This window comes from Trifolium pratense, linkage group LG2 (genome assembly GCF_020283565.1).
Source record: "Trifolium pratense cultivar HEN17-A07 linkage group LG2, ARS_RC_1.1, whole genome shotgun sequence".
NCBI lineage: Eukaryota > Viridiplantae > Streptophyta > Magnoliopsida > Fabales > Fabaceae > Trifolium > Trifolium pratense.
In genome coordinates, this window is record NC_060060.1 from 14256184 (window position 1) to 14278497 (window position 22314).

Below are 22314 nucleotides of genomic sequence, written 5' to 3' on the forward strand. Positions count from 1 at the left end.
ATATATATATATATATATATATATATATATATATATATATATATATATATATATATATATATATATATATAAAAGTTTAGGTGTTGATTTTTCATAATACCTATAATATCCTTCATTTTTTTTATTAGCAACTAGCGGGCCAGACAGGCGCGTTCCACGCCTGCCTGTGTCTTACTTATGTCCAAAAAAGTGTTTTATGTTATGATGAATTTATTAATAAAATATTTTTATTGCGAAAAAAATAAGGATATTGTTGGTATCATGAAAAATCGACACAAAAAATATTTATATTCTCTTTTTATGTAGTATAGATGTAGTATTAAGTTGGTAATCATTCATGGATAGGCAACCCATTTGCCACTTATTCACATTTTTATGATTTGAATTTATTTTTTATTTTTTTAAATTGATTAGTTAATGGAAGTTGTGAAACTAAGTCAAGGGTAAAATATGTATATTGAAAAGTTCATCCCAAACTCACCTATCCTTTTTATATATTGTTATAGATAAAAAAAAATTATTAACAAACTCACCTACATAAAACATTGTTTTTTGAACATAAGTTAGATACAGGCAGGTTGCTAGCTAGTGGGAATAACTGCTATATTTGCTATTACAAGATTTTAGAAATTTGGTAAATCAATTGAGGAATGGGAATAATTGCTTGCTTTGAACTGAAAACATATGAAAATCTGTCACTCTCAAACCAAAAACTGCGCTAAGAACATTTGGTGTAAGGATGTTCCCCCTTCTAAGTCTTTATTGGTTTGGAGATTGATGTTGGACAAGGTTCCTACATATGATATGCTTATGGTTAGAGGTTGCAGTATGACTTCAATGTGTTCCATCTGTCACTCTTAAACTTACCGTTAAATTAATTTTTTTAATTTTAGCAATTTTTATCAAATAGTCATTGTTTTAAATTAAGTCGTTGACATGTCATTTAAATTGTGTAATATTATTGTTCACGTGACAAACAAGTCATTTAAATTGTGTAATATTATTGTTCACATAATAGTTAACACTTCACATCAACGCATTTATCCCCTAAAGCAACAAAAAGAACTTTTTGCCCTCAACACAAGTTGCCTAAAATACCAAAATAAACTTTTATCTACCATATGACAAAATTTGTTTAAATTTTGTAATGTAATATTCTGTATGTACTTAAATTTTGCAGTCAAACGAACCCACACAATATTAAATTAGAGATTAAACATGGCAACTGATACTACATAACCTTGGTAATTAGGTCTCTGATATATGAGAAATTTTAATACAGTATACTTTACAGTTCCTTTATCACCAAGAGTTATAGTATGTATAATGTACTAATCATATATACAAGTAATTGAATCCTAAACTATGGATTAAACAGATGGCCTTCCATCATAACTTTGGGTTATATATGTAACATTTCATGTCATGGAAAAAACTGCTGGTTGAGGATACGAATGTTAACATGATTTGCTCCATGACATATCCAGACAACCGATCTTTGCCATTTGATAGCTCTCAAACTAGGCCATCTATCCGATCAAGGATAATGCATTAATCGGTGTCTCTAAAATATCTTTGAAAACATTCATCATCTTTGCAATAGTTGCAAATAATTTTGTAAACTTCAATCAAGAGCCTTGGAAATCGACTTGCAAAGTAGTCATTGAATCCTTCCGGAACAAGTCCTATCAGTTCCTAATAAGCCAGCAAGAAAGAATTTATGAGCCACGCATGTCTATGATATGTTCTTAGAGGATTATAATATATGTTAATAAAGATGCATTTTGATTTCGTATATGAAAATATATCACCAGCAAATCAAATAAGGATCATCCACAGGAAATTCATATGATTGTTAAATGTTCAAATGTTGCAAGGTAAAATCATTACTGAACGATTAGTCCTAGAAAAAAATTGGATTTAACTTATTAGACAAGCCTAACCCTTGACCAGATAAAAAAAGAAAAGAAAGATGCAAAAATGATGGTCCAAGAAGAAACCTGAATTTCTAGAGGCAATTCCCTATAATGATTTAGCTTGTTTCTCATGACCCTCAACAAGTCTCGGACACTGTCAAATTTATATCGCCTGTAACGACCAATGTTGGCAAGGAAAGCTGGTTCCATCTTTTCATCCCATTTTCCACCTAAAGCCACTGGAGCAGTGCTCTCTAATACATTCAAAAGAACAGAATTGATCTCTCTATCTTCAAGTTCCACCCTGTCACTAACGTCACGAAGAAATGAAAGTTTCATCTCGGAACTCCAAAATAGAGGATGGTGCAATACTTCAATCGCCTTTGGCCTGACAGTTAAATGAAATAATTTCTTAAGTGAAAGTGTTGCTTCTAAACTAGACAAAACAATGACACTTCACACTTGAATCCATCATTTATACTACATATCATGATATCAATCAAGTCATGTCAAAATGCCAACTATTAACGAAGGTATGAGAGAATATAATTCAAATCTTCTGCGAATCACATTGAATGAGAATGGCATACCTTAAATCAGGGTCAGGGTTTAATAAAGAAGAAATAAGATCCTCAGCTTCAGGGAAGAACTCCACTAAGAAAAGATCTTTTTTATTTTTAACAATGTTGAAATCACGCTCAAGACGTTCTCCAAATGGATGTCTTCCTGCTGTCATACAGAAAAAGAGGACACAACCTAAACTAAACAAATCTACAGCCCGTGTTTGACGTCCCTGTGGAACAAGCTGCTCCGGCGCTTGCCAACCTGAACTTCCACAGCCTGCAATTAAGTCATAAAACAATTAAGTCATAAAACATTATTGTAAGAGTTAGAATAATGAAATAATTAGTTAAGCTACATAGACTGACATGTGAGATTAGACAAAGACAATAAGTGCACGTTATAATTAGCATATTTAGTGTTCACAGAAGAATGCACAATTTATGGCTGAAGAACTTCTAACCATATGCACGGAAAATATATAATATATTTCTTATATAAATTATTTATAATTATATATCTAAATCTATACTAATTCATGTCATTCAACTAGAGATCCATTAGTTTGACGAGTGACCCACAAACCTAGTACCTCTACTATCAAGTCAACAACGGGTCCAATTTTAGCTAATTAGTGATAGTGAATGCTAAAAGCACACATGTTTTGTACATACCGGTAGAAGTATGACCTAAAGAAGACATATCTTCAGGAAGTTGTTTACTAATCCCCATATCAGAAAGCTTGGCACATAATGATTTTTCCTTGATTATCAAAACATTTTGGGGTTTCAAATCCCGATGTATTATTCCTAGTTCATGCAAATGAGCAAGCCCAGAAACCACTTCCCTGGGTTGAAATATAAAAGCAAACGTCAACGTAATGCCAATAAATAAATATGTGTGCATGTATGAATTAAACACGGAGAAGGTGGACATTCATGTTCTATCACTATATGAAGAGAACTATCAACCTTCGATACTTGGCTTATATGTAGGAGTTTTAAAATGGAAACAACACAGGACCCTACCCTAGTGCACTCCTCCTAACATTCACTTTTGTTCACTTACTAACCTCATAAGCTTTAGTAAAAGAGGAGATGGATAACCATTTGTTTTCCAAAGACACTGCATATCATCCCTATATGTTTCTATCTGGGCCTTTTTGAAAAATTCATAAGCTGGATTCTTGCTTAACACTGAATTCTCTGGCATATCTGAATAAGCAGTTATCAAATCATCCAAGTTGAACGCACAACGCTCCAGAGCAAGGTAAACAAAATCGTGATCAGATTCCACACCATACCATCGAACAATATTTGGATGCCGGTCGGAAGCAATGAGATTTTGGATTTCTTTATGAGCTTTATCATGATGAGCCGTAACAAGACGTTTGACAGCAACTGCCCGACCTTCATATATACCCTCAAAGACAATGGTACCATTACTTCCCTTTGCAATTTGTTCATTTGATACAATCAGCTTCCCAATCATGCGCCCATTAACTTTATTATAGTGTAACCGTGCTTCATTTTCTGCTTCCTTATGTATTCGTATATTCTCCTCAATTGAAGATAAATTATTACCCTGTTTGTCAACGATGACATTGTTTTTTCCTGACTTACGTGCTCTCTTTTTCTTAGGAAGCGAGCTTTTCAAATCCAAGTCACTGATTCGGACCTTTGATGTAACTCTATTTGTAAAACGATTAAGGTACAACCTCCTCCAAAGAAATACCACAAATATTACGACCAATGATGATATTGACAATCCAATTCCCCAGCTCAAATCAACTTCCCTTGGTGCAGTGATCTCCCTAGGAGGCTGAGGGAGCACAACTGCATTATGATTACTATCATAGAAGCTGATTTTTGGCAGCAAAGAATTTGGCCCAGACCCAGGAAGCATCATATTACCATCATGACCGGGGAGGAATCCCGGGAGGAATCTATCACTATTAGGTTGTGGTGGAAGCATCAGTTTTGAAGCCGGCATCGGGAGCATACCGTTCTCTTGATAAGCACCAACATCAGATAATCTTTCAATTTTAGCAGGTTCAAAAAGAAAATTCTTTCGCTGGCGATAGACTTCCCTGAGTTTTCTGTCTTGACACGCATAAGGCATAGCAAAATCCAAGCCACTGTCAACATCAGAAGCATACTCACCTTCCGCATCAAGTGAAGCCCCCAAAATAGGACTTCCATTATGTTGGCAAAATAATACAGCCTCAAATTCAGCTACTGACATAGTCCACAACACTATTCCAGAACCAGGACCCACAGATTGTAAAAAATAATCAGTTCTAACTATCTGGAGCAAGAACTGTGGTATATTGAGGTTTGCTGGATCAGCAAGCTCCTTATTATTTGCACCGAAGCCATTAGTAACATTCTTACTATCTTTGTCACCACTCCACACTGCAGTAGTAGAAGCATTATGAAAATCAGAAGCACTATAGCTTCTAAGGAGCTTTCCAGTTTTAGCATCAACTTCAAATACAGTGCTCCTTTTGGATCCAAGTATAACAGCTCCATCTTTTGACACAATAGGTGTAACAGCAACATAATCAGCAACAGATTCCTTGAGTCTCTGCAGGTTTCAACACAACTTTACTTATTGATCATGCATCTAAGAAAAGTCAACATAACAGACATCACAAGTATTTGCAGCACATTTGCTCAACTCAGAAATTGCAATTGATAATATACGAACACAAAGAAGGCCCTTTTTAGATATATAGCTTAATTAAGTGCTTATAGCTTAAGTGTATATCATATAAGTGCCTATTTCTACGATAGTATAAGAGATAAAATTATGTCAAACTATTTTCATGTAAGCCATAAGTTGTTTGTTTTCATAAGCTAAAAGCAGCTTGTGGACATGTCATAAGCTATTTCCATAAATTAACTCAAACAGTCTCTCACAGGCCACATGTGCTTAATCCAATAGATAAGCTCAAGTAAATCAATCATAACAGGTACTAAGTCAAATAACATGCAGAACATAACGCCGTGATTATGAATTTGATCTGCATGTTTGGATTCACAAATGTAGTATCAAAATCTATGACACCAACACTGGATATGACACCGATAATAATTTGAGAAAGTGACATAAGTCAATGGAATCATATGTGTCAGTGTCATGTCATCTGACACCAATGCATGTATGTACCTAATCCGAGGAGTGTCTGGGCTTCCTAGGTCAAAATTGATCTTAGAGCTTAAAAATATAACTTAACCAATCAAATAATTAGCTTACAACTAAAAAAAACAAAAAAAAAAACATACACTTTAAAATGACAATACCGTTTTGCCAAAGTGGGTATCATGAAAGATTAATTCCCAGTCATCACCACATTCAATGAGTCCAGAAGAAGGAGTATTGGCAGAAGAATGATAAATTGGGGATCCACTTGAAAAAGACCAAATTACCCTCCCAGAAGAACTTTCAACCAAATAAACAGTACCATCTAGAGCAGCAACAAGTGCCGTAGCAGGTTTTATGTCCAATGAATTGGAACCTGACGGTGACGGTGACGGCGGAAGAACGAGAGAGGAAGGAGAGAAACCGATTTGGTTGTGAAGAAGAGAGAGTTGTTGGGATTGGGAAGTGGATATGTATGCGAAGAAGATGATGAATACAGCGAAGAAGAAGAAGAAGATTGAAACGTAAAGTTTCATTGTTTCGAAATTAATTTCATGGGTTTTTGTTTTGGTTTTTAAGGTTCTTGATTTTGTTCTGATTCTGCAACGTTATTGTTTTTTGTTGATTAATGTTTAAGGAATCGCCAAACTGTTCTGTTGCTCCAAAAAAAAAAAAAAAATCGCCAACTGTGTTCTTCTGGTCAAAACGCATGTTCCAGGAAATAACTTTTTACTAAAAATAAAATTAAAATTGACTCATAATCAATGCAATATATATTTTTAATGATATTTTGTTTGAAGCAAATATATTTTTATTACATAAATGAAACTTATCCTGAAAATTAAACTAAACAAATTGTTCTCATAAATGAAAGACAACTTGGTTGTCTTAATGTAAAAAAAAATTGTTTTATGTTACGGTGAGTTTGTTAATAAAAGATTTTTGCCGTTAAAAAAATGTCTGATGAGTTTATTAGTAAAAGATTGTTGCTGCTAAAATGTTTTATTGTTTCGATTTGTAAAATAATAATCGAATGGAATGCGATGAAATAAATTTCATCTCATACCACTCTTGTCATCAATTTTGTTCCTATACTTTTTAAAATATCCAAACAATGGAATAGATGATTTATTTCATTCCGCTCTATCTCATTCCATTCTATTCTATTTTGCTTCATTCCATTATATTTTATCAATCCAAACGAAGCCTTAATGACCAAGGTTCTGAATCACTTTCTTGCGTTTTTTTTTTCTTTTACAATTGATAGGAATCAAATCCTTATAAAAGACAACCCAAGAATATAAGCTAATAAGCATTGATGGAGCACAAACAACTTTTCTAAGTTATTAGCTCACATCTTCGTTAAAACATCCACACAACCATTTCCTTTATGAAGAATGTGATAAAAGAGACATGATCTAGATCGTTATGTATGAATTCTCTAATAAGTTATAGCTTATCGGTGTAATGATGAAATTGAGACATTCTCATTGTGACTAGTTGAACCACATGTAAGGAAATACAAAATGCAAGTGACTTTCTTAACCCTGCTGACCAACGTAGTTTGATGTGAATCAAGAGTGTTTGAATATCCGAATGAAGAATATTATACAAATCAAAGCTTCCATAGAATCTGAATTGAAATTTACAATCAAAATTACGCACCAAGCAAACCACTAGGTTTGGTCTAGTGGTGAGAGGTTTAGGTAGTACGTTATAGGTCTTGGGTTCGATCATCAGCTTATTGTAAACAAAAAAAAAATTACCCACCAAGCCACCAAAGTCCACTTTTCTGAATTGGTTAGAGCAGTGCAAATTTTAGCATCATCTTGATGTGTTTAGATAAGGGAATGGATTCTCTCCCATGACTTTTTTTCTAGTGAAATTTCAACCCTTTCTTTTTTTCACCAATTACAATTTTAATTATTAAAAAATAGGATTAAAGGTGGATTGATCACACTTGAGGAGATCCAGTGTTCACTGGAGACAACCCTCACCCGTTTAGATAATTACTCTTCCCCCTTCGGCATATCTTTTATCCCGCAAACCAAGGACAAAAATAATCGAGGAATAGAACCTAAAATGGGTTTTTAGTGCATTTTTTGCATCACAAAAAGAAACGCGGGGCAAAAATAAAAAGATTGAACAAAATAAATATAATAAAAGACTTAGATAAAAAGTAGTATTCAAAAGGATCACACCAAGATAAAAATTACTAGTACAAAAAATCAAAACAATAAAATAAAAAATAAATATGTGTACAATATTTTCCAGTACAGACCTACGACATAAAAAACACAAATATACATTTTTCAATTTTCAATAAATAATACTATCTTTTTCCTATAGAAGGGGCAAAAATATAGGACTAAGGAAATTGGATATGTCTTAGCTAGATACTTATTCTGAATGGCAGCATTTTATGGAGGGACATGAAAGTAATCATCTCAAACTCCAAACTTCTTTGTTTTCTGGCATTAGTTGATATATATGAGAGCCAACATTGCCAAGATTTTCACTCAAAAATCTTAACCATCATCACATTCCTCTTCTTATCTTGATTGAAACAAAAGAGGTGAGGACAATCTGTCTACTGCATAAGTTGTCAATAGCCACACAGCCATTATCCGCGGCACCGGCCGTCTAGAAAATTTATAAACGAAAACATTGTATTTTTTTGGTAATTTTTTTATAAACAAATGTTAGTATATTAGTTTTTTTTGTAGTATTTTCTCTTTTATCAGAATTTGAACTCAGATCCTTTAAACCTTAGTCCACACCAGTTTAACATAGAACATGTAATAGAAACGAACACCAAACAAGCCTCAAATCTCTTGAAGAGTGATCTTTTGTATAATGTACTGAATCTTTTTGACTCTGCGGTCATCAGTATTACTGATGGCCGAATAGTAAAAAGAGTCGGTAACGAAGTGCACCTTAATAAGATAATAACCACAATAGGAATGTTGACCAAGCAGTGAGTGCTATAGCTGCAGCACTATATGTCCACAACAGAATAACAGAACACTCTTCATTTCCTACATCAAACAGCTGAGCCATAGTACCTGCATAACATATCATTAAATTTTAAAGTTAGGAACAACATTATAATATATCTATGGCTAATAAAATGAATTATAGTAATACTAATGTACTTCAATTAAATCTAATCACTTACTAATATTCATTGCTGGTGGCATTGCATACTGCATCACTAGAGTGTACTGAAACAAAGGATCCACAGGGAGAAAGCCGAAATTCGCTGCGGCTTTGACAATAAACAATCCAATAAGAGGTAGTACGAAAAGGCGAGTTACGATGATTGAGATGAGTGTCAATGGTTTGACACTTGATGATTTCAAGCCTGCAATTTCAATACAAAGAAATTGTTAATAACAAAACGTTTTTTGGACACTGAAATGGTACAAATTTTGCTATCAACTAGTAGTATTTTTTTTCCCTAATACCTTGAGTAAGGTTACCACCAAGCAAAAGTGTGATGCAAGGAATTGTTCCATTCCTGAAATTAAGTTTAAGCAAATAATGAATTAATTGTATGGTTAGAACTTATATAGAAAGTAGAAGGACTATTTGGTTTTTATGTGCACATACCCAAGTAATTCAAGAGTGTCTTGGATTACACTGAATGGAGCATTGTCTCCAATTATTAAGTTCCTTAACCATGCGACAGCGCCAAAGAGGAAACCGAAAAACTGATCATTGAATATGGAAGATGTTAATGTGAAATTTGAAACAAATATAACAAAGCAGAAGAAAAAGGAAGTAAAAAAAGAACTCACTGTAGCAATTGCTGGTGGTGACATTAGTTCCTCTACAAGATCACCTAGAACTTCTATCATTTTATGAAAAAATGATTGTTTCTCCTTCTTCAATACAATAGGCTGATCTTGTTCATCAATCTGAAAAACCGAATTAACATTCATTTCATGATAATCTAATATTAGTTTAGGACATTTCAAAATCATCATGGTACGAATTAAGGGTTAAAGAAGTTGAAGACCTGAGTTTAAACCCTGGTGAAAAAGAAAATACTAACGTAACACTAAAAAACGTATAGTAGGAATTTAGTTCTCAAGGTCTTACAATTTGGCTTTCGGAGTCATCAATGTAACTCAACGGTGCCACTTCTATCGCGGTGTTTTCATCATCTTTTCCATGTAGAAGAGGAGTATCTACATTTCCATCAAGATCTTTGTTGGGTGCCTTTATGATTTCAGCAGCCTCAAGTGCCTTAAATTTCAATGAACGGCTTCTTATAGTTTGATAAGTATAGGTCCATATGAAGATACCACCAAGCTACAATCGAAGCAAAATGTTTCAACCAATTATAACCGTCGGATCGTTAAAAATGTTTGACTATGATCATAAATTGACTGTGATTTATTGACAGTGTAAAACTTTTTACATCGAAAGTATATCAAAATTAAACTGGAATTGTGAATAAGATGATGATAACTTACTGCCATAGAGAAAGATGCATATGAGAGAGCATTACTATGACAAACATCACGTGGACCAAATGGACCTCCATTCTCATCACATATTGCAGGGATAATTACAATAGGTAGGTTACCCATATTTCCTGATTAATTAAAGAATAATAACTCATTAAATCAGATAATTTTTAGATGTTTTTTTTCATAATATAGTAATTAACATTTTTTTTAGTTTTTAATCCTCTAGTTCTCAGGGGAAGGAGGCTACTGTTTAGCCACGAGGTAAGTAAACTCTGGCCAAAAATTGTTTTCATCAGGAATCAAACTCAAATTCTCCTGAACGATTCGTCCTATAGGAACTCATTAACTCCTTAAGTCTGATGTCTTGATTATATAATAATTAACTTTGATTGTATGATTATGATACCTGATGAAACAGAAGCAATAATAAGGCCTTCAACTTTCAAATTAGGCTTTAGTAATTTTACTAGTATCCATCCTAAAATTCCTCCAATTAAGAAGGTTAATCCAACATTAACAGGCATAAACCACCTGCATAAATTGTTAATAACCAAATTAAACAAATGAAATACCCTTTGTGTTCAGAAATTGATATTCTCAGTAGTAAGAATTTGGACTTGTAATCTAAAGCGATATAGTTCAAATCCTCTCAGACACGGTTATAAAATGATCATCAGTGTAACTTAAAATTTCTTATAAGTGTTTGGTAATCTTTTTTGGTGTATTGGATTAATAGAATTTTGATGAACAAAATCAGTTCCAAAAAATGAAAAAGGACACATATCTGGAAAAGTTAGTTGATGATGAATAGTGGAAAATTAAAAGTACCATGATATCATATCTTGAAGTGAAACACTTTTGGCAAAACTTGAAAACACAAGTGAAGGAGTGAATACAATGAACACAACCTGCAAAAACAAAACATAAAGTCACTACTTTTTTTCAATTAGAATATCGGATTTGGATTCCGCGTAGTAAATGTGACACATATATTGATCTTGACCGATTAATCTCAAATCAATGACCGAAATCAAGTAACACGTGTAATCGCGTGATTTTCTAATTGGAACGAATGAATATGTTACATTAGAAAATCATGCTGCAGAGTTTATTGTCCTGTTAAATATTTGTTCTTCAACATTGAACATGTGTTATGTTATGTGAGTATGTACATAAATAAATAAATGTTATGTACCTTATATTTTAATTCAAATAATATATTATTTTTCATTAAGCTTTGAATTTGTTACCTTGTTCAAGGATTTCCTAAACTCTGGTGAAAGAAGATTATTGAAATATTGAGTAGCCATGAAAGCTCCCAATGCACTAATGAGTAGAACTTGAATAACTGGCATAGAAGCCGCTTCCAAAAGTTCTAAAAAACCCATTTTTGCTTTTGTTTTTTTTCTTCCCCTTCTTGTGGTGCAGCTGAAGAATATAACACACTTTGTGTTTTGTGCAGAATATGAACTCAAAAATTTCAATTTATTTCTGTAGGAGAAGAAAAAAATGAATTATTAGCAACCAGTGATTATTTACTGTGATGAATAAGTAGGGACAAATGAGTAAATGACCAGTGAGTGAGTAGGATAATATTCTAATATACCACTTTCCATAAATTTAGAGACAGTTACAATCATACTACTATGTGACATGTCTGGCACTGTTTTATAGATCAAAGTCCAAACCAAATGCATTTAACTCATTAATTATGAAATTAAAGTGTATATTATTGTCGTTATACTTTGCTGTATAGAGGGTGGTGCTGGTGCATGACAGCATGGAAAATAAATTGGTTCAGTGATACTGATAGTAGATTCATGATACATGATACTCCCTCCGGTCCTTATTATAAGGAACACTTTGGGAAAAAAATTTGGTCCTTTTTATAAGAAACTTTGACTAATTTTCAAATGTTCTAAATGTTCAATTTCACTTATGCCCTTATTTATTATGAAAGAGAATTTAAAAATAAATAAGTTAGTTGAATAAAAAGTAATTAAATAAGGGTAAACATGTAATAAATTTAAATTTATAAGAATATTAAATGAAAATAACTATATTAAATGTGTTTCCTTGATCTCTGTGATTTTTTCAAGGTGAATTCTTCGGTACACATATTATGTGGATATGTACCGGTACACCGCTGATGTGGTTAACAAGTAATATAGTAATTAATGCAGATTTGTCAACAAAAAAAAATTAATGCAGATTTTATTTCTTTATTAAGTTTTTTATATTAAACACTACTTTTTAATATTGGCAAATGTATCATTCTACAATAAATCAAATCATGCATCATATCTTTCAACTTATATATGATTTTCAACAAATTCAAATATTTTTCCTTCAAAAAAAATTCAAATATTTTAATATTATTCTAATATCTTATAAATAATATTACTTTAGTATTTTTTATTTTCTTAAAAATTAAAATATGATTTTAATAACTTTTTTAATTATTCAAACAAAAAAAACTTAAAATTATTAATATAATTGATCCAACTACGATTTTAATATTTCAATATTATTACCTTTCAATTTTTTTTAATATTATTAGTTTATAAAAATTAATATTCATTTACCACCTAATCATTAGTGCATATAATTATTAAAAAATATTTATTTTTTAGTAAAAAAAAACTTAAATTTTTTAATATGTTTATATATTTATTGTAATATTGTTAATTTTTAGTGATTCGTTATATTTTACAGGGTTAAATAAGTTTGTTATCGATATAAAATTATTAAATTTAATTTTTCATCTTCATAAGAAAATGTCATGTTTTGATCCTCACAAAATGTTTATGCATGCAATTTTGGTCATGTTGTAAAGTTGATGTATATTTCTGATGATTTTGCAAATATGTATAGCGCATTATAAAAAGTTTGTCCAAAAGTAAGGAGCACAAAATTTGATTTCTAGGTCAAAATATTCGTTACTTTTATCTTGATATTTTGATTTACAAAATTCATATTTAATTCGTCTCATATTAAAAAATGTTAAAGTTTTGTAAATGAACTTTTGATATTGTTCTAGACATGCTTAATTGTCGAAATTTAAATTCATAAGTTATTGTTAGTTCAATTAAGTGATATTGAACGACTTGATTGAGAAAAATTTAATTCCTTAATAAAGTAAGTATAATTAGTTAAGTTTGCATATGAACTATGTTTCAAGTTGAAGGGTTTGATCTAAATTTTTTGATTTATATTTACACAATTGGCATTATTAGTCGAGACCTAATAGTCATTTCATTTGAACTATGTTTTTTTAAGTCATAGTTAATCTAACTAGTTGAGGTTAAATTGTTTGATTTTAGAATTTGAATTCTTAAGTGTTTCTCATTCTTACTTGGTCAAGTTGAATAGTGAGATTGAGAATGTTTGATCTCCTTAGTTCCTTTCAGTCTAATTGGTTGTGACTTAACAATCCTTTCATAATAACTAGGTTTCTTGTGTAATAATTCGTCCAACAATATGAGATTGAACTGTTAGCTAGAATGTTGAAATTCAATTTTTTAAGTGTTTATCATTTCAATTAGGTCAAGTTAAATAGATTAACTGAGATGAATTGATTCCCTATGTCACAATTGAGAAAATTAGTCGAGACTTAACACTCATTTTATATGAATTACGTTTTTTGAGTCATAGTTAATCTAACTAGTTGATGTTGAACTGTTACATTATCGACATTTAAATTCTTAAGTGTTTTACATTTTAATTTGGTCAATTTATTTCTTTGGTTCTTATCGGTAGAATTGGTAGCAACTTAATAATTCTTTTCTGATAACTAGGTTTTTGATTCACAGGTAATCCAATTAGTTGACATCGAAATATTATATTGCTAAAAATTTAAATGTCATGGGTCTCGTTCCAATTAGGTGGTATTGAATTGTTTGAGAAAAAAATTAAAATCAAACACGTACAATACAATTAAAGTTGTCCTGCCAAGTCCCTTAAGTTTTAACATATCAAACGCACCCTTAATCATAGTTGGTAGAATTACTTCTTTTTTTTTTTTAAGAATCACACACTATATGAAAACTTCAATTTTCTAATAAAACTTATTGAGGGCTTAAGTAAGTAAAGCCCTCAAACTTATTAGGGAGCTTCTATGGTATATATGAAAAAATTCAATCTACCGGTACATTAGATCAATTAATTAATAAATTAATAATTATTTATTAAATCAAAAAATTATCTGTCGATTATTGTATTTTAGAGATAATAATTTCATAAGAAAAGACACAATTTCAATGTTTTATAAGCAATACACAAACATTTTTACGTTTTTTCATAAAAAAAAATCAATATTGACTATTATGAGTAATAAATTTTTTATTTTTTTTATAATTTTGATAAATAGTATTTAGTTATTATAATATTTTAAATGATAAAAAATAATTTATTTCTGAAAAATATCCATTTACCTAATAATTTAATGATCTAATATATCGTAAAAATATTCATTTACCTAATAGAGGTCTGGATATGGTTCAATTTGAAAGTGACTCGCAGGTTTTAACTGAAGCTATTCGAACGAGGCACAGTGATAATTCAGAATTTAGTTTAATTGTTGCTGATATTATCCAAATTATGTTATCATGTATAAACTTTGAAGTGAAGTTTGTTAGGAGACAAGCGAATATGGTTGCTCATTCACTTGCTCGGGCGGCCAATTCTTGGGCTAGTTTCCGTAGATTTGAGATTATTCTCTTATGTATTGAACATTTACTAGTTAATGAAAAGCGTTAAGTTTGTTTGATTAAAAAAATAAATTTTTTTTGAAGGAATATTTTTAGTAAAGGGTAACTTTGGTAGAAACTCTCAAATATCTCAAATATTGTACAAAAAAAATATTTGAGAGTTTCTACAAATATATATATATAGTAAAGGGTAATTTTGGTAGAAACTCTTAAATATCTCAAATAATATTGTACAAAAAAAATATTTGAGAGTTTCTACAAATATATATATATTTGAGAGATTTTTCCAAAAAAAAAAAAAGTACCGTATATATAATATAATATTTGAGAGAGTTTTTTAAAAAATATATAACATTTGAGATATTTGAGAGTTTCTATCAAAATTACCCTTTATTACAAATATTTCCTCACCTCCCCTTAACTCTCTACTTCGAAACAAACATACCCTAAAGGAAAATGTTACTCCATCCGATCCTATATATAAGAAAAAATTTATTTTTTGGATTCATTGTAAAATTGATGTATCTAGATAACATTATAGTCTAGATACATCAACTTTACATTGAATTTAAAAATAAACGTTTTCTTATATATAGGATCGGAGGGGGTATTTAGTAAGAATTGTTTGATGCAAGAAAGAGAAGAATGATACCCACAACCTAAAACAAACAAAAAATCCAACCGCCGGAAATTGATGAAAAGCAAAAAAACACACATATTAAAACCCTTTTGTCAATTTCACAAAAAAAAAAACCCTTTTGTAAAAAAAAAAACCATTTTGAAATTTTTGTAAATTAAAAATCTCATCTCATCTAAAACATCTCATCTCTTTTTTTTTTTTTTTTTTTTTTTTTACAAAACATCTCTATTTATTTTGACAAAATGCAATTTAGGAAATTTCTTTAATTTCCATTTTAAAATTTTTGTAAATTAAAAGAGTAATTTAGGAAATTTTTATTTAAAGAAGTCTTGAAATGACATGTTAAATTATTATTACATGTGGACCAATTAAAATTAAACACCTTAACAGTGTACCGGTACATGTCCACATAAGATGTGTACCGAAGTGCTCACCTTTTTTCAAAGTGTTCATTATAAAAAGAACCGGAGGGAGTACTTAATTTTTAATTAATGGTAAAGATACTTCAAAAGAGCGTGCTGTTTTTACAGGAGGTAATCTATCCACTTAATTAAATTGATATGAACATTATGTTTTATGTATAAGAGTCTGAATTCAGGCATCGAACATTTCATTTATTTATTTTAAAGATAAAATTTTTATCATTAAATAACTTTAAAAATATATAAAATTACAAATCCTACTAAAAATGTCCAAAACTAGGCATCTAAAATCAATTTTCAACCTAAGCATCACCTCTCAATATTAGAAGGAAGCCATGACAATTTTGTAAGCAATTCGTGAAGTTTCAACTAGAGGATGGTCTAACATTATCTTTGAATTTGAAAGTGATTCCAAAATCCGTAGATATGCTATAATGTTGTCTCTAATGATTCATGGTTCATATTGAAATTTCCTTCAAACTAGAGTCATAGAAGAGTATCAGAATTAAGTTCTATTATTTTGTCTATCAAGTTGTTGTTACAGTGTAATATGAACTTTGGAATCAAGTTCATAAAACATCAAACGAATATGACGGCCTATACCTTAGCTAGGACGGCCATTTCTTGACTTTGTCGCACTTTCTTTTATTATGTCCCTCGTTATATTTGACATATTAGTGAATTAAGTTGATTGGATTTGCTTAAAAATAATAATAAATCAATTTTGAACCTCCAAAGTAACAGGAAAAACATACGTTAAGTTTAAGACTACCCACAATGGTAGTGTTGAATGTATATTCAACAGCAATATACAAGTTGAAACCATTGGAGCTCTATGTTGAATCCTAGGTGGATGAAAGAGGTGTTGAAAATTTTCAACTCAGTTGAAACTGACGCGGGGGGGCCAGCTGGCGCGATCCAATTTGCCAAGACAGGCGCGTGTGGCACACGCGCCGACAAAGGGCGTGAAGGAGCAGTGGGTGCAGAGAGAGAAAGAATCTTTGGATAAAGCAGGCCACATGGCTGCTTCTGATTGGTCCGGTGGATTTTTATGATTTTTATCCTTTGAACTCAATTATTTCGTTGAAAATTAATTTTTTAATTTTTAATTTTTATACCAAAATTCGTGATTTTTTTTTCTCTACAAATAGAGACTTGGTTCATTTCATTTGGACACAGAAAAAAAAACCAAATTTTTCACTATCTTTATCTATTATTAACTTTCTAATTAGTCTTTCTTTTGAAGTTTTAATCTTTTTTTAGTGAAATGGATCCCAACAATTCTCAAAATCCCAACAATTCTCAAAACTCCAACAATTATCAAAGTGGATCTAGTGCACCGCGACCATATTCAACCGAGGTATTACCCGCTTTTGCAAATCATGTGCGTGCTAGATCTGAGTTCCGTGATCAAAAAGCTCATCACGAATTGCAAGCAGATCTAGTGAAGCACATATGGACCAAATTTGGAATGTTTCAGGATTAAAGATGATTTGTTTCGTATTTGTGTGTTGTTTCGTATTTTAAGTTAGTTTGCATCGTATTAATTACGTAACTTGTGTGTTGTATTGCATTTTAAGTTAATTTGTATCGTACTAATTACGTTATTTGTGTGATGTATTGCATTTTAAATTAAGAAAATAAAAAAAAATATTTAAATAAATTTTGTTAAGTGTATTATTTTAATTTAATTTTAATCAATAATTATAATGTTATTTAATCATAAAAACAAAAATTAAAATTTAAATAAGAATATGAAATAGAAAGTGGTGGGGTAGAGAAAGTGGTGGGGTATGGTGTTGAATATAAAAACCATTGGAGAGGGTAAAAGTTGAATGTGTGTTGAATGATTAGGTGGAAGAAAGAGAAAATGATGTGGAGTGAAAAAGTGGGTGTTGAATATAAAATGGTGTTGAAACCATCGTGGGTAGTCTAACATGTTGCTACACTACAGCCTACATTTTCCACATGAATCAGTCCTTGTTGTCAGTTGTCTGTCACATTTCAGACCAGATCTAACCTCCCCCAAATTGAAACTTTGAAAGGTTTTATTTCATCGGTTAACTACGTCATTTTGTGACACTTGTCAACAAGAGTAATAATTATCATTGGACATTCATTCATTGTTATACGACAAACTATAGGGAGCCAATAAATTTATATGGATATATAAGTCAAAAAATAAATTTATACTCCTATGGATTATTAATAATTTTGTACTAATTTGTTAAAAATTTACGTGTAGTACTATAGGGTCTAGGAGTAATTGTCTACATTAATTTTAGAAATTATAACATCCTCGTCAAATAGTGAAAAGTGGGGGAGTTGTTTAATGTGTATGGTCCAACATGTATAAATTCTTGAAATTTTTTTAAACTCAAACGAGATGAGAAGAATTATGAGTTTTTGCTTCTAAAAAATGTGTTTGTTGTTAATTTTTTTTTTATGATTTTTAAATTTTAACTTATGAATTTATCAATTACAGTTACAGTACTTAATTGTGTTGGAAATTCACCTGAAATAATCATGAAAAAGTGAAAAGCGGAAAAATATTGTCTGGTTGATTGAGACTAGCCAACATGAAAAAGGAAAAGAGAGTTTTTATTATTTTTTTTTGGTCAATTGGAAAAAAGAGTTTTTATTATGATTTATTAGTAAAAAAACTTTTATGTATTTTAACAATATAATAAAATATTGAGTGGTCCATTAAAAGCAAAATGATTATTCATGATATTATATATATATATATATATATATATATATATATATATATATATATATATATATATATAAAGTGAAATAATTTTTATTCTATACCCCTTCACTCATTATTATAACTAAAAATTAATTCTCCTCGGGAGTTTAACTCAATTTATATAGAAATATCATATTTTATATGTAGAAATCGGGGTTCGAACTTCGGACATTCAATTTCTCCATTTTATAGATGAAATTTATAGTCCCTAAATTATTTGACAAAAAAATAACCAAAAATTAATTTTTTATTAGCTTCTAGTATAAGATTTTCTCCGGTGCTAACAAAATGAAATACTTTTAGTTATATTTGACTTTTTTCTTTAACAAATAAGTTGTTAAATTATCCTCACACTTTGTTAACTCTGCTTAATCTCACAAGGTTGGTGGGGAGTATTTGGAAGTCCGACTTTGAAAGTTAAAAATGAACCTTTAATCAAAAACACAAAAAAAAAAATAATAATAATTCTCATTTAAATTATAAAAAATAGTCATAGTTATATCTAACATACAAAATATTCTTATTGTTACATAAAAATTATTCTTATTCTAATTAAATAACAACAAAATACCTTCTAACAACTTAAAAAAACCACCATTCAATTAACTTTTGAAGCAAATTTGTCGATCAGCAAATTTGTCGATCAGGTCTTCATATTATATATTTTTCAAATGATTATTGTCGATTCCTATCAATACTAAGTCATTAACTTTTTCTTATAGAGCACGAGTTGTGTGATACACCCTGCACTTGTGCCGAGCTGGCCTTGGCTACTAATCTCACCATGTTATATTTAACATTTTAATTGGCTAGTTTTAATTAAGTGAAATAATATTTAACGTAATTTAAGCAATTCAAATTGTGAATTTTAAAAATAATTTATGAGAAAAACTACAAGAGCCAAAGTAACACCTAATTCAAAATAAATTGACCAAAATTATAATTCAGCCATATATTTTAGCAAAATGGTCACGTCTCTGTAGAGAATTGTCATCATATATAAGTCATAGTTGTAATGTTGTGCTACAATTGTATTATTAATATTATTATATATTGTCCAATATTGCGTAAATATTTTGTTGTATGCAGCTATTTAAATTCAATATCGAGCTTATACGTCGGGTGACAAGGTTGTTTGAATATTTGATGAGGTTAATATGTTTATGAGTATTAAAATCAGCTAATTAAATTAGTTCAAATAATTAGTAAGTTTCCTCTAAAACAGATTATTTAGGAGAACCTCCAACTTTTATTATGAGACCAATTTTTTAGTATTAGACTTTAGTTATCTAGCCACCGAACTTAATGTGACTTTTATCCTAGGAACCAATACCAGAAAAGATATATAAGAGTACCGATATATATATATACTTATCATTAAAAAAATATATGAACATGCAAGACAAAAAATACGATTGAACAAAAGCTGAATGTACCACTGAATAAATAATACATAAATGAAAGAAATAATATGATTATGAAGGTTAAAGTATGGAATTAAGAACCTGAGAAGTCGATTGAGGCACTAATTAAGCTACAGAAATATTAATTCTTCAAAGGGAATTAATTAGCTGAGCCAGCTATATATGCTTTGCCTAAATGTGCCAGCTTTGTCTTCTGTATATATGTATATACATATAGTTGTTTGTACATGAGAAACGTAATGGTATATATCTCCAATCATGTTTGAGTGAAAAATTTGGTTCTTTATTCCAACTTTGACCAAACCCAACGTAGTCAATGACGCAAATAAATGCCATGGGATTAACATCAAACTAGTAATACTACTTAAAAATCAACTTCTCAGGTTCTTAATTCCATACTTTAATTAGTGCATTAACTAGTTTGATCGCCGTTTGCCCTAGCTTTTTTTGAGCTTATGCAAATAGTTTATGTAATATAAATTAAGTTTTATGTTATTTTATAGGTTTACACTAGTGAAAATTGTAATTTTATAAGCTATTTTATCATAAACTACCTTGACAAACTTATAATAATATATAAAAAATGCATAAGTTGTTTGCATAAGCTCTAAATAAGAGGAAAAAAAGTCAGGCCAAACGATAAGAATATTATTTAACACATATTAAGAAATGTAATGATGTTGTTAAAAGAAATGATATTTTTACTAAATAATATCCGAGAAGTATATTATAGATCTAAAAAAATGAATTTAAAGAATTTATCTCCTCAGATAAAATACGAGTTCCATTCAGAACAATGGCACCGTATGTGGGAGTCTTAGTTTTCCCGTCTTTTTTCAAGCTTTAGACCAAAACTTATTTAAAACTACCAAAAACGACGATCGCCGGCGAAAACAATAGTTTGCTCCTAATAGCGAACCGGAAATCCCCTTAGGCATGCCTCAATATGAAGGCGATAGTCGCAACGGAGTGACAACTACCACATCGGAGGACGATCCTGCATATGAAACATATATTCTGGAGCATTTTTCCAATGATCCACCGGTGTGAGTTCTCTACCTCTTTTTTATCTCTTAGGCAAAATATGAGTTCTATTCGGAACAAATTCATCTAACAACTATACTATCATCCTCTACACATTTTTTATTGTTCAGTCATCATCTCCACATTTATTTTGTGTAGATAGACGAAATAATAAGTTATTGAAAACTCACACACAAAGTAGAGAATTATGATTCAATATTTCGGTCAATTGAGTTGAGATTTGTCAATTTCTCTGCATGTTTACTTATATACCAAAATAACTTTTCTCAATTATAAAATCATGAAACATGTGATGTATCAAAAAGAAATTATGAAACAATGTCCATCCACGCCATCAAAATTTACTAGTATTATTATTATATAGGAAATAAAGTCAAATTCAAAATCTTCTCCATAATACAATATGATTATGTCATTTGTCGTTAGAATTTGATTGAGATATATGGAGGCAGATGCAACGTCCCTGCAATAAAAAAATATATGGAAGATTTTTGTGGCTCATTGGCTGTTTGTTGCATTGCAGCCAGCAATATGATCTACTAATTGCATCTAAAATATTGGTGGTAAATAGAGGTCTTCAAATTCAAATTGATCAAAATTAAAATTGGAAATCAATTTTAAAAAATTGAAAACGGTTAAAACTCAAATATATTTGAATGTATTTAGATGACCTTTTGTGAAAATTGTCGGACTGAATTGAATTTTGGATTGATTTTTCAAAACCGATTCAAACCGAACCAAACATACATATATATTGTAATACTTATTTATCTTCTTTTTTTTTGACAATATACTTATTTATCTTTTTATTAGTATGATATATTGCATTAACATATTATGTTGATTTTTTTATTTTTTAATATTACTTATTAGTTCAATTTAATCTATTCATTTACTATTCTATAGGTTTAAAATATAATCGATAATTGTTATTCTAAAATATTACATTATTTGTTATATTTTACACTGAACATATTATTTTATCGTATTTATAATATTAATATTTAATAAAAAAATTATAATTTGTAATTTAAATATCTAAAAATTGATTCAAATTAACTCACATTAAATTGATCGGATTGTATTTTTTTATTTAACCTTCTAAAATCAAACCGAACTACAAATAATTTTATCTTTAAATTGGACTAGTTTTTACTTCAGAACCGATCTAAACGTGAAGACTCCTGGTGGCAAAGTTTTGTTTTCTTTGATTTCTTTTCT

At 30.1% G+C, this 22314-nt stretch overlaps 2 protein-coding genes across 3 annotated transcripts; both read right to left on the reverse strand.

Annotated features, from left to right (window-relative positions):
* Nucleotides 1-1139: 1139 nt before the first annotated feature.
* Nucleotides 1140-6373, reverse strand: LOC123907424 (serine/threonine-protein kinase/endoribonuclease IRE1a-like). Its single transcript, XM_045957703.1, has 6 exons — nt 5783-6373; nt 3550-5063; nt 3152-3324; nt 2507-2756; nt 2001-2304; nt 1140-1695 (listed from the first exon to the last, which is right to left on the reverse strand). The coding sequence occupies exons 1-6, from the start codon at nt 6155-6157 to the stop codon at nt 1552-1554; spliced, it is 2760 nt and encodes a 919-aa protein (XP_045813659.1). The 5' UTR covers nt 6158-6373; the 3' UTR covers nt 1140-1551.
* A 1433-nt stretch (nt 6374-7806) lies between these two features.
* LOC123907425 (protein PIN-LIKES 7-like) lies at nt 7807-20408 on the reverse strand. Of its 2 annotated transcripts, none has more exons than XM_045957705.1 (11): nt 20131-20408; nt 11350-11590; nt 10928-11007; nt 10506-10630; nt 10103-10224; nt 9726-9938; nt 9422-9541; nt 9234-9334; nt 9089-9141; nt 8800-8985; nt 7807-8686 (listed from the first exon to the last, which is right to left on the reverse strand). In XM_045957705.1, exons 2-11 carry the CDS (start codon nt 11485-11487, stop codon nt 8559-8561), a joined length of 1266 nt encoding a protein of 421 aa, XP_045813661.1. In that variant the 5' UTR covers nt 11488-11590; nt 20131-20408; the 3' UTR covers nt 7807-8558. The 2 variants fall into 2 exon arrangements, with proteins under 2 accessions (XP_045813661.1, XP_045813660.1); XM_045957704.1 differs by lacking the exon at nt 20131-20408 and adding an exon at nt 11674-11732.
* Nucleotides 20409-22314: the final 1906 nt, after the last annotated feature.

Coding starts and splice junctions, on each gene's coding strand:
- LOC123907424 (XM_045957703.1), bottom strand. CDS start 6,157: ATGAAACTTTACGTTTCAATCTTCTTCTTCTTCTTCGCTGTATTCATC. Junction 2,757..3,151: donor TTTAGGTCATACTTCTACCG/GTATGTACAAAA, acceptor ACTTAATTGCAG/GCTGTGGAAGTTCAGGTTGG. Junction 2,305..2,506: donor AACCCTGACCCTGATTTAAG/GTATGCCATTCT, acceptor TTTAACTGTCAG/GCCAAAGGCGATTGAAGTAT.
- LOC123907425 (XM_045957705.1), bottom strand. CDS start 11,487: ATGGGTTTTTTAGAACTTTTGGAAGCGGCTTCTATGCCAGTTATTCAA. Junction 9,939..10,102: donor ATGCATCTTTCTCTATGGCA/GTAAGTTATCAT, acceptor CTTCGATTGTAG/CTTGGTGGTATCTTCATATG. Junction 9,335..9,421: donor CACCACCAGCAATTGCTACA/GTGAGTTCTTTT, acceptor TTCAATGATCAG/TTTTTCGGTTTCCTCTTTGG.